Source organism: Neomonachus schauinslandi, chromosome 12 (assembly GCF_002201575.2).
Source record: "Neomonachus schauinslandi chromosome 12, ASM220157v2, whole genome shotgun sequence".
NCBI classification, from domain to species: Eukaryota; Metazoa; Chordata; class Mammalia; order Carnivora; family Phocidae; genus Neomonachus; species Neomonachus schauinslandi.
Window position 1 is genome coordinate 76,739,347 of NC_058414.1, and position 15,369 is coordinate 76,754,715.

General features: G+C 36.8%; 1 protein-coding gene across 1 annotated transcript in view; it reads left to right on the plus strand.

Annotated features, from left to right (window-relative positions):
- CPED1 (cadherin like and PC-esterase domain containing 1) overlaps positions 1–14,061 on the plus strand; it is a 265,972-nt gene extending 251,911 nt beyond the window's left edge. Inside the window, exon 22 of the mRNA XM_021699370.1 lies at positions 13,116–14,061. Within this exon, the coding sequence (XP_021555045.1) occupies positions 13,116–13,337 (222 nt within the window). The 3' untranslated portion in view covers positions 13,338–14,061. The remainder of the gene's footprint in view (positions 1–13,115) is intronic.
- Positions 14,062–15,369: the final 1,308 nt, after the last annotated feature.

Consider the following 15,369-nt stretch of genomic DNA (forward strand, 5'->3'; position numbering starts at 1 on the left):
TAACGAGACAAAGGTTTGCAAGCTGGATTTTGTCCACACTTTTTCAAGTTTTGCATACGTTGTTCAGACATTGCTTTGATATATGAGGTTACTTGGCTCCTGTTGTTTGCTCTAGATCTCAGAAAATTCTGCTGAAACTGCAATGGAAAATGTCTCATTTGATCATTCTGTCAGATATGGGTTCACTCCTTCTTTCTCAAATGCACCCCCCCCCTTGTAAACCAGAAGGCAGTCATTGGGTTGACTAGGGAAATGACAACTAAAGGATTCTTGGAGCCTGTTTTTCAGCCTAAAATGACAGTCAGAATCCATTTTGGTCCCCAGGTTTTTATGGCTACCCAAAAGTTATTGACACTGTATTGGTTCTTCTAAATACTCTATGTTATATTTTTTATATGTAATTGTGTATGACAAATGCATCTGCATCTCAGGGAAGTGAGAGCCTGCACCCACCGGGGAGAGCAGGGCATTTTCAGTTTTGATCTACTAACTTGAAGCTTGGCCGTGCTGTTGCAGAGAGCTTCTACACTGTAGGAGACTGTGTGTCTATTTCTTTCTTCCACAAAAAAATAGAACACCCTTTAAGTTCCTATCCGATTTGCAAAAAGTCAAGATTTAGGAACACAAGAGCAGGTAGTCTGGAAGAGGAAGAAATAATCTTGCCGCTGAGCCAGCCCAGTATCAGAGTTGGCTGAGAAAACTGGTCGGAGGTTGCCAAAACCCACCTAAAATGGGGACTTTGAAAGACAACATACAGATCGGGTTTTTGTCTCTTTTAGAAAAGGTTTGTTTATTTACTTATTTTTATATAATGTGTCTTCAATTAGTATTTTGGGGGAGGGGATCTGTTTTTCTTTTTCATCTTTAGTCCCTCTGGAAGCCTAAAAAGGAGAAGTCTACCAAAGGATTTCCAGCATGGCTCCAATTAAAAACAGAAGATACCCTTCCCACACAATTGCATTACATGTATCTCCTGCCGCAGCATTAACCAGTGACACTAATGGTCATGGAATTTGAGAACAACAAAGACTCTTTGAACCACCAGAACTAGAATATTGACTTCTAAATATTACTAAAAAAATTATCTTTAATTTGCATAACAATGATTTAAGATGTCACTTATTTGACTTTTTAATTATGTGCAATGATCGTGTATAAATTGCTTTTTAAGCCCTATTTCTAACGTGTGTTGACTTGGCAAGCTACCTAGGTATCGTCCAAATTATCTCAGTTGGTTCTGGAGCAGTGTTATCCATGTTGAAGTTTTCTTGTTTGAGCTAAAATACTTCTGGGAGCATTTGCCTTTCCAGTTACACCACAGAATGATAAGATCATCTTTCTCAACTGGCTCTCTTCATCACAAAGATTCTAACCCGTTCATCACTTAGGCATATTGTTACTTAAGTCTTGAACAATATGTACTATTTGTACCTCAGGAAGTTTCTAGTGCTGACCCTGATGTTTTATAACCTTTCCAAACTATCACCCAACATCTTAAATCACTGTGAGCTTACTATAAAAAATCAAGAAAATCTAAAGGCCCTTGCAAAAGATGATTTGATGATTAATGTAGCAAGCCAGGGAAAAGTAGATTATTGGTCTCATGCAAAACATATTAAAGGGCAGAAATTTGTTAATAATAACCATTTTTTGCCTCAATGCTCATCTTATGAGCTGGCAAAGCGATTTGTCATACAGTAATAGCAAGAATTGAAATCAGCTGTGCGAGAACCATAAGAATTTGAGGTTGGGAGCCTTGTATCTTCTGGTGTTCAATCAAACCATTCCCACAATAGATTCACACATACCTGAGAAGGATTGTTATAATCATTACAGTAAGATCTTGATGTGTCCTCTTTGATTTGTGGTGGGAATTCTATCATAGACATAACAAACCTGCTTCAATGGGCTCTTGTCGCCATAGGTAAGATGAGAGGTCTTGGGGGCACCTCTTTCATCTGTCAAGTCACCGAGAGAGAGAATATGTTGTCACCATGAATCTATAAACAATTTCCCAACTGGTGTACATCAGTTTTGACTACAATGTTCCTGCTGATTAGAAAAGCAGGTGTTTCTCTTCATGGACAGAAATGGAATTTTGTTTTCCCAATGTTTATGCAGGACAACAAACAGGATCCAGGTAGCTTTTGCCCAAGAGTGGTTTTGGATAGTGTCTTTAGTTATGTGGCAAACATCTACTATGAGCAAGCCAAAACCTGGGAAGGATACAAAAATATTATCGGCCCAGACCTGGCTGCAGGAGGGGCAAATCCACAGCTGTTTCGTGATTATTAATTAGTCTAATCAGCTGTATAAACCTTACATGAGATCTCTGTTTTCTGGCAGGTGTACAGCTTTTGACTCAGTCCAAAGGAAAAAAAAAAATCCCTCTGGCATTACTACCCAGCTCTAATAACACCAAGTTTCCTTTGATTCTGGCACCACGGAAAGAAGAAAGGATTTTCAATTCCTTGTCAGAGATGATTTCCCATTATTGTTAGATCTTCATCTTATACTCTTTATTATTTAATTTTAATTATGTAAACAAAAGCTTAGCTGACCTAGAAAAGTTTTTCTTCTATGTGATGGGCTTGAAGTTTTTCCCTTTCTCCTTCAAACTTTAAAAGTTTGTCATAAACACAATGAAGAAAAAAGCCTTTAAATTCACCTATCTAAAACACTGAGGTAACGACTTTCAGAGAAAAAGGAACTGATCCAAATATAGATAGCTTAGATAGCAGATCCCAGAATTTATCAGCATGGCTATTTTTAATAAATTAGTAATGGCAATTTAATTCAACAAATATTTGAGTGTCTATATGAGCGCTGTACTAACTACTGTAAAAGGAGCTAGGAGAACATTTTTTAGGGTTCCCTTGAGTACCTCAAACTCAACATATCCCCAGCGTGCAATTCTGTATATTGTAGAACATCAATTAAAATCAGGGCCTGGGAAAGTGGGCTAGGGCCAGATCATGGTAAGAGCTTAGACTTCATCCTATAGGTCGTGGAGAGCCAACGAAAGATTTTATAGAGAAGTGAGATGGTCACATCTTTGTTTCCGATAGGTAAGTCTGATAACATTGAGGGGGGAAGATGGGAAAAGGACTAAGTCTGGGAGAGAAGTCAGGAGACATTTTCAGAAGTCAGGTGAGAGATGATAAAAGCTTGCCCAAACCAGGACAGAGACTGCAAGTATAAGGGAGAAGGAGACAAATACAAGCCCTATTTTAAAAGTAAAATCTGTAGATCTTATCTGAAGCATGGGGGTGTCGAAAGAATCAAAGACGACTCCTAACTTGGGTGATGGATTAGAGCTGAACCAGCAATTGAGTCAGAGAATGGCTGAGAAGATACCGGCTCAGGGAAAAGATGATTCCGTTTTGAACATGTTGTGTTTGAGATGCCTGTAGGACATCCAGGTGGAGATATATCTCACAGGCAGTTGGCTATACAAGTCTGAAGCTCGGGGGGGGGGGGGCAGGGTGCGGCTGGAGATAAAAGGTTCAAAGTCATCAGAAAACAGGCAACAGTTGCAACAATGAAAGTAGATCATCCAGAGAAAGTGAGTAGAGTAAGAGGAGCTGAGGAAGGAACTCTTGGAGACATCAATATTTAAGCAAAGTTTGCAGAAATAGGAGCATTTGAATTTAGAGAGTAAAATGATAGAGGAAAACTCTAGTAGAGTGTGGTGATCATATAAATTTCAGTAAAAATATTGGGGGCATGAATTAAACTACAATAGATTGAAGAGGTATAAGAAATGAGAAAAGGAGGTTGGTAAAGCCTTTCAACAAGTGAAAATAAGAATAACAGAAAGATACTGGATTTAGAAAAGAAAGTGGTCTAGGAGCAGTTTACAGGAGGAACTACTTTTCGTGTTTATCGGCAGAAAGGGAATAATCAATACTAAGGGATACATAAGGAAAACAGGAGGGCATAAGAGGAAGGTCCTTGATCATGTGGAGGAGGATCAGGTCAAGGACACTGTAAATAGTTGGTAGGGTGCAGGTAAATGAATGAGGTTGCCTGCAGGTTTCTTCTTCTTTAGCATTTACTTGCCCTAGACTTCTGCAATATTTTCATCTTGGAAGCTTCACTTTCAATTACTCGAATTCATGTTCCCACCAGGATGTTTTCTATGGTTCCAATCCAATGTTGTCATTTAAAATGTCTCAATGGCCTTATCACTAAAGAGGAGTCACAGGAACTTTCACTGCCTACCACTCTTAAGCCACTTTGGGGGGAAAGTGATCCTAGACAGTTTTTTCTGTGCAAAAAATAATTAATGCTCAGTCCACTGTCTACAAGAATTCTAACTTTTTCTGCCAGATGATTAGATTACAAATCAGTGCCTGCTGAGAATGAATTCATGAGCCCCAAGGAAGCCCAGCCTTTTCTGAGATGGTTTGTACAAGATCCTGTTCCAAAGGGAGCATCTTTTGTTGAATAGTGGTAACACCAACCATATCAGGGTCTCTCTCTTAAAAAGGATAATTGAATGAAAGATGAACAGAGTGTCAGTCACTCCATGCTAACTAGTATGAGGACCCCAAGAGGCAGCTGCACACGCCAGCCTCTGCAGTTCCAGCACCTAGGACGTCAGTATGCCTCAGGAAGAGATGTCAATCCATAAGTATCTCATGTTTTTTGCAATAAACCCTCATTTCAGGGGGTTTACTACCAAGGCTTAAGGGTCAAGCTAGGATGGACTCTGAACTGTCTTGATTAACATTCCCTACTTCATGTTTTGGAGTTCTAGCCTGGTGAAAACAGGATCTGTGGTTTGGGAAATTCTATATACTCCTCTACTGCAAAGATTCTCATAATATTAGTATTTTCAATGATCCAAAAAGTCCTTACAGCAAAGAAACTATTTAGCTTCGTTTGACCCAGTTTTCCCCAAACCTTTTTGACCACAGAACCACTTTCCTTTTTTTTAATAACAACTATTAACACCTCACTAAACACACTTTGGAAAAACTAGCATAGAGGATAAGGTCAAAAATCATGCAGGGAGTACAGATTAAATGTGGCAGAATGACCACAAGCATTTATCTTCTCTTCCACTTGAAACTCCACCAAAAGACTTTAAAGACATGAAGCTATTCACCACCGCTCCCCACTAAAAAAAAAAAAAAAAGACAGAATAAGAAATAACTCATAACAGACAAGAACTCCGAATTCATTCTAAGAAGTTTAACTTAGCCTACAAAGGAAGTTACAATGTAAAATGAGAGAGAGGAGAATTACCAATTAGAGGTGAAGCACACTTGCCCACAGATCGTCCAAATGGCCCAGGCCTGAAGGAGGTAGGTGCAGAAGAAGGCAGGCTGAGACACAGGTCAGAAAGTCTGTATGCAAAATTGGTGGACCCCTCACCCCACCACATGCAGCCTACATCCATATATATGATGTCTTTAAAAAGCGAACATCAGAGATGGACTCAGAAAAACAGGTATAGAAAAGAAGAAATTAATCTAGAGGCTGACATCAGAAAAATGAAAGGGAAAGTTGACACCTGAAGGGCGGAGCCCCTAAACTTCTCCCCAGACCCTCTGGAATACCAGCAGACCAGCAGACGGGCCTGCACCACCTCAGACAAGTGGCTAGAAGGCTCTTCTGAGAAGAATTTAGTGGCCCAATGGAGGCGCTCCTTTCAAAGGTCCCAGTAGCGCTGATCGAATTCCTACAGTGAAGCCAGCAGATGGAATGTCAGTCCACACAAATTATTTCTAAGTGACATTTTAGTGTCATATGCTTAAATAAAACTAAGTTCCAGAGAAATAGACGGAACCAAATACCTGTGAATGAAGGTCAAAATAGATTCCAAGACCCAAAATGTACATGGAAATAGATCAGGGTGGGCACTTAGCTTGTAAGCCACTGGACTAATGAAGGTCATTCAAATAATATCAAGAATTCAGTGACATGAATATCCAGCCACTTTGAAAACGGAGTTTAAAAACGTGACTGAGTCTCTGGAGAACTGCAGAGGAGTACAAGATAGAACCACAGTTTCACTGGAAATGGTAAACTACTGGTCTATAGCTCCTTATAATCAATCTCCCCACTTCAGAGCAGAATTTGTTCCCAGAGCTGGAAACTGAGGTCTGTCTAAGGGGCAGGAGTTAAAAAAAGCTCAGCTGTCAGAATAAGAAGGCTTGGAGATTTGGAGGTAGGGGAAGAGACGAAGACATTGCAAATCTGGAAACACCAAAAGCAAAAAACAATTCCTCGTTCCTAAAGAAAACTTTAGTCTTGCTTTCTAATCCTCAGCATCTTTGACCCATTCAGAAGCTGGACTCCCTTCAATCAAAACATAGCTTATTTCATGTGGCCATGATTAAATATTGGGGTGGGGGATAGATGAAAAAAATCATTATTATCTGTAAAAATTGCAAAATTTCCTGAAACGGAACTATGAATTATAAGGACTGGCTTCTAACTATTGTTTGTTGCTTTATTTTTATTCCATTTCTGTGAATTCTTGGGCTACTTTTTCAGCTGGTTATAAATTTGGTGACTGGATCTTGGATTGAATGTCATGTCTGCAGAATGACTATACCAAATAAAAAGTACTTCAGTTATATAGATTTATCTTAAAAGACCACACTAGCACATTTTGGTCAATGTCAGGTTTTCCAACCTTGGAAAGAAAGCCATTACCCTCATTCCTCTTCCTATCCCATCCATGTCTGTGAAACACGTTTATAATCAGAACATCCCCCTTAATCCAGTCTAGAAAGATTTTGGAACACTTGCACCACTGAAAATTGTTTCCTATTTTGTTCTGTGGATCTGGAACCACATCAGAAGTTCCTTGGGTGTTATTCAGGTTAAGATCAGTTTTAGGAAAGGTATTTGGTTCTAATACGCCTGACACTTTTCCAATTCACCAAGCTTTCCCTTTTTGTACTGACTTTTTGAAAGTTCAAAGTTATTTTAGATGCAGCAGTTAATTGACATGGTAATATACTCATTCTGATTAAGATTTATGTGAAATCAATTTTGAGTGTTAAAGTTATATGCATTTAAAATTAAAAGTTGCAATGTGAGTTTTATTGTGTAATTTATAACAGTTTTTCCTCCCTTTGGCTAGTCCTACAATAGCCAGAGGACAAAGACAGTCAAGTCGAATTGTAGCCATTTGTATGCCTTCTGTAATGCCTGTGTGCCCAAGTCTTTAATTACATGGAGATGTGGAAAGATCTACAATCATACACTGGGAGGTCTCTTAGCATATAAGAAACCTATGAAAAGGTAAAAGTTACTTCTTCATGCCTAAGCACAGAATTTTAATTCTTGTTGCACTGACTCACAGAAAAATGTGATCATCTACATATTTTTTGTTATCATGACGGCACTTGATTCCAGCACCAAAATTACTCCTTTCTAAGTTTCTATAGTTAATATATTAAAACTATGTTATTGTTCTGAAACACTGTAATCTTTACTTGGAAGTCTATTCCTACATGTAACTTAATCTAAATGTGAACACTGCCATGAGAAAAAGAATTTTTATTACACTTACACTTGTGATTAGAGAACGATGTTGATCTAACCAGGTTATGACACTTCATGAAGACCAATTGTCCTTCACTCTTGTTTCCTAATTTTAAGTATAATTTGACAGGTAAACACATAAAAAGAAAATAAACAGCAACACACACACACAAAGCTAAAGACAAAGAGTTACTTTGGATTATTTTACAGTGTCAAAAGATTTGTCATTGAACATTTGTGTGTGGAGTAATGTAAACATTTGCCAAATCACATTATGTATGTATCATTTAATTGTATGGAATAGTTTCTTATCCTTCTGGATAGACATGTCTCTTTCTCAGTGTTTGAGTCATATGCACCCAAATTTAAGGAAGCATTTGACAGCATCAAACAGTTAGAATTTGTCTCTATTTGAGATGATCACCATGCAGAAACATCTAGAGTCTTGTCTTCAGTTCAAGGCCTAACTCTTTCACTGATGTTTTCCAATAGCTCACTTTTGTTGTTCACTATTATTATTACTACTATGCCCCGGAGGTAACCTAACATTTGTCTTGCTAACATCTCTTTCAAAGCCACATTCCACTTGACACTTTAGTTGGATTTTAATAATCCCAAATGGTCCTCTGGTTTTTGGAAAGGACCCAAATGGGCACATTTCCACACAAGAGATCAAAGGAAAGAAGCAATTAGCTCTTTATTCTACAGGTATCAAACATCTTTCATTTGCATAACATTTCCAAGCCTAAAAATTGTAACTAAGTCCTTTTCCTTAACTTTAGAGCCTGTAAGAGTAGGTAAAATAAAGTAATGTTTTGAAACTTGGAGATAGCAGCTTGGCAGCAATGCCGGATACTGAATTTAACAAATAAGTTCAAAGAAATAATAGCTCTGTGAGCAGATGATCATGCCCACCATAAATTAACACTAAGTAATGTACGAAGGAACGATTCATTAAACGGAAACAACATGGTGCCTGACCTTGGGGAGTTAGTCTCAGACAATGTCTTTGAAGTCATTTCATTCTTGTTCTTACTTCAAGTATCTTAGACATGTGTCTTTATATAGCCCCCTTGAGGGTAGGGACCATGTCTGAATTACTCCATGTGTTTCCTGGCAGAGAACTCTGAACACTGAAAGTTGGATATTATGTAGAAAAAAATAAATCATTAAGTCATCAATAATTCATTTTAATTTTATAAGATATGGCATCATTTTTTTTCCTCTTCTGCTGCTTTTCTATTGTAAAAGGATTACATGAACTCTTGCTAGCTGTAAAAATGTAAAAATAAGTATATACAATAAAAACAAAAAAAATCCTGCCTTTAGGGGTGCCTGCATGGCTCGGTCAGTGGAGCGGGCAACTCTTGATCTCAGAGTCGTGGGTTCAAACCCCACACTGGGTATAGAGATTACTTAAAAATAAAATCTTAAAAAAAAAAATTCCTGGGTGCCTGTGTGGCTCATTCAGGGAAGCGTCTGGCTCTTGGTTTCTACTCAGGTCATGATCTCAGGGTTGTGAGATTGAGCCCTTTGTTGGGCTCCGTGCTGGGTGTGGAGCCTGCTTAAGATTCTCGCTCTCCCTCGCCCTCTGGCCCTCCCCACCCTCACACACATGTGTGCTTGCTCGCTCGCTCACTCTCTCTCTCAAAAAAAAAAAGAGAGAGAGAAAATTCCTGCTTTTTTATCATATGCACCCATTAATTCTCACTCCCTTCCCCATTGGAGATTCTATTAGCAGTTTGATACATAGCTCCATTTTAAACATACAGTCTTGATTTTATTTCCAAGTAATTAAAACTCTTAGGCTGTCAACATTTATGGTCACTAGATTTATATAACACTGGGCTTTATTTAGAACTACCTTATTGCTCCATAAACATTTTTAGGGAAGAGTAGCAGTTTATGAAATGCACTTTAATGTAGTACGAACATTCCTATTTTTTCTATCACAGTATTGAATTCTGCTTGTACTTGGCTTATGCAACCAACAAATTGGGTCTATGGTATGCTGATGGTAGACTCAATTAATATCGCTGAGTGAACATCTGGTATTGAAAAATCCTGCACCATCACTGGTTTTTTTTTTCCCCTTCCTAAATGGTCTTGGTTACTTTCTTACCTTGATTCTTCAAGATGTATTTTAGGATTTCTTTGTCATGTCCCCCCAAATCCTGTTGTGATTACAGTTGGAATAGCATTTTAATTAACCTGGGAGGATTTGACATGGTATGTCTTTCCATTTGTTAATGTTTTCCTTTTATTAAACTTTGTGTTTTCTTCACCTGCATAATTGCTGAACTGAATGAAATTGTTTTCTTATTGTAATGGGATCCTTTCTCTAATATATTTCTTATTAATTATTGATAGAATATAGAAATGCTATATGATTTGTAAATATTAACTTTATAATATCTCATTATTTTTCAGTAGCTTCCTTTGGGTTTTCAAGGTAAACAATCATATAGTTATAAATAATTCTTGGGTAATTTCCTATAACAAAATGTTTCATAACGCTAAAGCTTGTATTCCTGAAATAAATTATTTGTGCTGGTGGTACAGCACATAATACTGCTGGATTTTTTTAAAGGCTCCCGGATTCCATTGACAATAGCATTTGGGCAGACTTTTTTTTTTTTTTTTTTTTTTTTTTTAAAGATTTTATTTATTTATTTGAGAAAGAGAGAGAGAATGAGAGAGAGAGAGAGCACATGAGAGTGGGGAGGGTCAGAGGGAGAAGCAGACTCCCCGCCGAGCAGGGAGCCCGATGCGGGACTCGATCCCGGGACTCCAGGATCATGACCTGAGCCGAAGGCAGTCGCTTAACCAACTGAGCCACCCAGGCGCCCTGGGCAGACTTTTTACATCTCTATTTTGACAAATCAAAATTGAAGTAATTCTTTCTCTGTAGGTTTGTCACCTTTCAGGAGTCAGTATCAGGGTAAAACTGGCCTCACCAAGGAATTAGGACACTTAGCTAGCGTCTCTGATTATTTCCTGAAAAATAGCTTTCAAAGGAAACTAACTGAATTAAGTGTTGTTGGGCCACACCCTGGGATCGATGTGTAGGAACCAGTCTTCAGCAGCGTATATGCCAGCACCAGCATTATGAGAGGCATTAGGCTGGCCCTCAGAAGCTGGCGGAGACCCCATCATCCCATCTTCCTTTCTCAGAGACCACCTGAGTGGTTTAAAAATAGAAATACATTATCAACCTTCCCATGTGATCTGGCAAAATACTGACACGACTCTTGAATAGAAGCTCTAAGCTTCAGCAAATACAATGGAAATATATATTTTTGTATTATCTCTTTTATAAATCCCATTCAAGATTGCTATAAGCATCTACACTAGCATTATCCAACATTTGTAATGCAACATTAGATGCAACACAAAACATTGAAATAATTTTTAAAGAACTATATAACCTTTTGCAATGGGATGTATTTTTATCTATTTTGCATTTAATTAGCATGCAGATCATCTGGCAATTGCAAAAACCAGACCTTAAGATAAAATTATATAAACAAAAGTAACCTTATTTTGGCTTCAGAATACTGGAATAATGTTTTTTCAGGGTTGAAAGTAATATTTATGCTTAAGTGTTTCCTTAAATAAACTTCCTTAAAAATTTTCACTAATCTGGTTATCGTTGAATACACACCTCCTCTAAAATGGACAGAACCTTCAGGAAAACACTGGTGCACCTCCCAGCCTATCATATTTAAAGTTGTAGGATAACCAAACGGGTGGAAGGAGCTGCACATAACAGCAACTTACAACCTTGGGACCTGGAATATTAATCAGTGGTTAAATGCAAACTGAGCTCTGATTTGCCATCCGCAAGGATTCCTTACCACAGCCCACTGATTTCACTGGTCTTCTTAAGAGTCACTTTATCTGAGGGCCTGATCATAAAAAACTAAACATCCCATAACTACAGGAAAACAATTCATTTCTTTGGGGTTAGCAGGGTATAATTGGTTTTAAAATGCATTGCTATTACATTTTTTCTTCAAAATGGGAATAGCTTCAACATTTTTATGATTATAAAGGAATGCACATTTGTTGTGTTCAAATAAAAAAGGCAAGGTCAGAAGTTACAAAGAAGATGTTTTAAATCACCAATAATTCCTCTACCCAAAGATCACTACTGTTGACATTTTGGTTTAGATCTTTACAGAATTTCTACTCAAATAAATCTTCTAAAAGTGTTCATGCTCACTTGCACATAATAACTAAAAATACTTATCTTCAAAATAAATAGCTTGTGTTTGTTTAAATATTCTGTATTTTTTTTAGCCGTTTTCATTGTATTCTCTTAATATGGAATAAAAAAATGTGGCTCTAAATCTTATACAGCACTTAAAGGAATTTTCAAAATCTATGTGAGCTAGTGTTGCCTTCATTAGTCATCAATAATACATAGTTTATGTGTCCATATTGACCGAAAATAATGTCTTGCAATTGCATTAAAAATTAATAATTAATAAATTGAATTAATGATTTGTTATTCATTTGTGAAGACACCTCAAACAGCTTTGCCAGTATTTTCTCTCCTCCCCACTTCCTAACCCTCCCCACAATCTCTGTTTTGATCCCTTCCTGATTCCCTCTGACTGTTGGTATTAACAATCTGAGTTACATTAACCCAGTGATTAAAACTGACAATTATACTACCTCTGAAACTAATAATGCACTGTATGTTAATTAATTGAATTTAAATAAAATTATAGAATAGCCCCAGGACAACTTTTTGTAAACTGTACAAATGGACTATAAATACTGCCTGTTTATTTGTATGTATGTGTATGTGTTGATATTCATAAAATATCTGTGAATGGAATCACAAACTAGTAATATATGTTACTTCTGGGGAGTCAACTGAGTGACTGGAGGTGGGGAGGCAGAGCTGGGGAGGAAGTTTGTGTTACATATCCTTTTATGCTTTATAAATGCTTTCTAATTCTGCCTATTCAAAATAGTTTAAGATAAAATATATGTACAAACATATATAAAGTTATTACCTTAATAGGGCATGGTCTGCTTCTACAGATCCCTTACTAACTTACTAAGTGCCCAGAAAAAGGAAACCACTAATTTCAAGTGTCAGCTTATGGCTGTGCAATAGAGGAGTATTTTTCTTTTCTCTGCAAATAGTTTTAATTTCCATTCTATAAAAGGGTGCCATGGCAGGTTTAGAGTACCATGTTTGAATCAGTGACCCAGCAAAGGTACCTCAGTGTCTTTTCTATATGGTGGCATCCGGCCTAAGTACACACACACACACACACACACACATACACACACACACACCAGTGTAGTGGAGAAACCATCTGAAATTATTCCTCAGTTGCATTGGATTCAACTGCCCTGAGGTAAGTAAAATGGCAGAAATTCTAATTCCAACTTTAGTCTTTTGGTGTTTTTTGTTTTTGTTTTTTTTGAAAGAGCAGTTTCTCTGGCTCTTGGCTATGTAGATCATATTTATGTCCTTTAGGCAATATCTGCGTGATAAAGATGCTGTTCAAGTTTGTGAGTTAGTTATACTACTCGATGCAGGGCTTGAATGTCCTTGATTTTGACTATGTTTTGCTCTTTATTTGCAGGTAGTGAAATCAAAGCTATCCAAAGAATATCCCTTTATTAAAATGAAACAATCAAGAAATCATATTGTGGGGAAATATTTCAGCAATCAAAGCAAACTACAACAACGACGACAAGACTCTGTAACAAATTTTCAATCACCGTATCATGTCAGAGGTCCAATTAATCAGGTTTGCTCTGAAATCCTTCTCAGCAGGATGTGTGCGAGTAAAAGAACTGTGTAGACTCCCTGCAGGAGGACTGAACTTGGAATTGGAGGCAAGCCACTCACTCACCTGGACAGCAGTCTAAGAACCAAATCCTGTACATCACGTGTATTTGGATTGACCGCACACTCATGCACCCTGGCACACACATACACACCAATGCACACGTGGTTAAAAAAAGTAATAATAACACTTTTTTCCTACAGCTTTGTAAGTCCAAGGTGTGCACTTGAAAATCATTTGTTTTCAAGGGGAAAGCTAGAGCTAGAAAAAGGTTACTTGAAGTATAATCTTAAATTAGAACCACTGTGGGCTAGGTATTGCATTGTGATAATAAGGAGAAATATAGACACTTGAATTATGTGGACAAAAAGGATAAAGCTCTTGAGTATTGCATTATCTTTTCTCTCGGTAGACTAATACTAAAAAGGAGAAAAAAGCAGTTACATTCCACTTGCAAGTAGGGATTGTGTTTGTGTCCTTTACCAGGAGAAAAAGTGATGTTTATGATGGCTTAGGCTTTGTGACTCTAATGCTTAGGAAAATATTTCTTCCTATACTTCTTAAATTTTACATTTGAAAGGAAAAGAACAGGAATGCTCCACGGGGAATTCAAAACGATTCTATGCAAGAGATAGGAATGTAATATTTTACAGTTAAAACACCAATGCATTTAACTTTGCACTCTTTGTACTTTTCATAAACATTCCCTCCTACCCTGTCTGTGAACTTGGATGGGAAACTGCAGTCTAAGTTGATTAAATATGTAATTTTAAAGTGTATTATTTTATTATGTTTTACTGATGATATTACTTAAGAAAGCTTTTGTTTTACGTTAGAACCCTGTGTAATTCAAGATTACATTTTATGTAAATAGTTTCAAAGGATTAGCCATTTGCAAGTGCGTAGGTGTTTATTTTCATACAGCATCTGTATATGTCCAGAAATATTATGTTACTAGTAGCCATATTTTGATTTATCAAATACAAATTTAGAGTAAGCATAAAATTACTTTTTTATTAAAACTGTGGCATACATATACAACATATCCAATTCTAGTATTGAGAACTTTCTCTTCTATATGTTAATTTCAAAATGGTGAATTTCTTTATTTTACAAGTGTTTTCTTGTGAGCTATCCCACAGTTAAAATTGGTTTTTAAAGGATTGTTTTTCTTTTGGGGGAAAAAAAAAAAACCTGAGAGGGTTATTCAATCCAGGTTTGAAATTACAACATGTACAAATACCTCAATTTCATTACCACAACAAAAAAAGACTATTTTGATCAATCAGTTCCTTAGTATGAATATCCACCTCTTTAAATACTCTATTTTTATATATATTTTTTATATGGAAGTAAACGTGAATTTATATTTAACTGTCTTAAATTATATTTAAGCACAACCATCACTTGATATAAACAATACATATCTGCCTTTGACAGATGATAGATTTTTTTTTAAATGGTACAGAATTGCCCTTTAAAATGAAAAATTTTTCTAATATCTGCAACCATAGGCAAGCACCATTTTTAGGTCTTCGATTTTTTTTTAATGATATAAAATGTTGCCAATTCGTGCAGCCTCTCCATTGTGTTTTAATGTATTACGTACTCTATAACAGGATTATAGTCTGTGGATGTGTCTTGTAATTTACTGTCAACCTAACTATAATAACCATCTGACTGAGGTTAGTCTGGCATTTACCTCTTCACTGTTGAAATAATAATAGATTTTAGGAACGAGTGTAATAATACTATTAATAAATGTCTTACTGGTAATAGCCTGTGTTAGAGAGTATCCTTTATTCTCCTTTTTACTGGAGGTATACCACCACACAGTGACTACTTGGCAGGCATGTCCTCATACAGATTCAACTATTTAGTGTGGTTTAATAGGATAACTGTCTAGTTCCTTCCAATCCTGATATCCTCCAAATTTTGATCAGATGGACCCCCTGCTGTACAGTGACCAAAACTTTTGAACATAGTGCAGTGAAGAGCTATTTTTTTTTAAGATAAGGCACTGAAATGCTAGGAATTATTTTAGTTA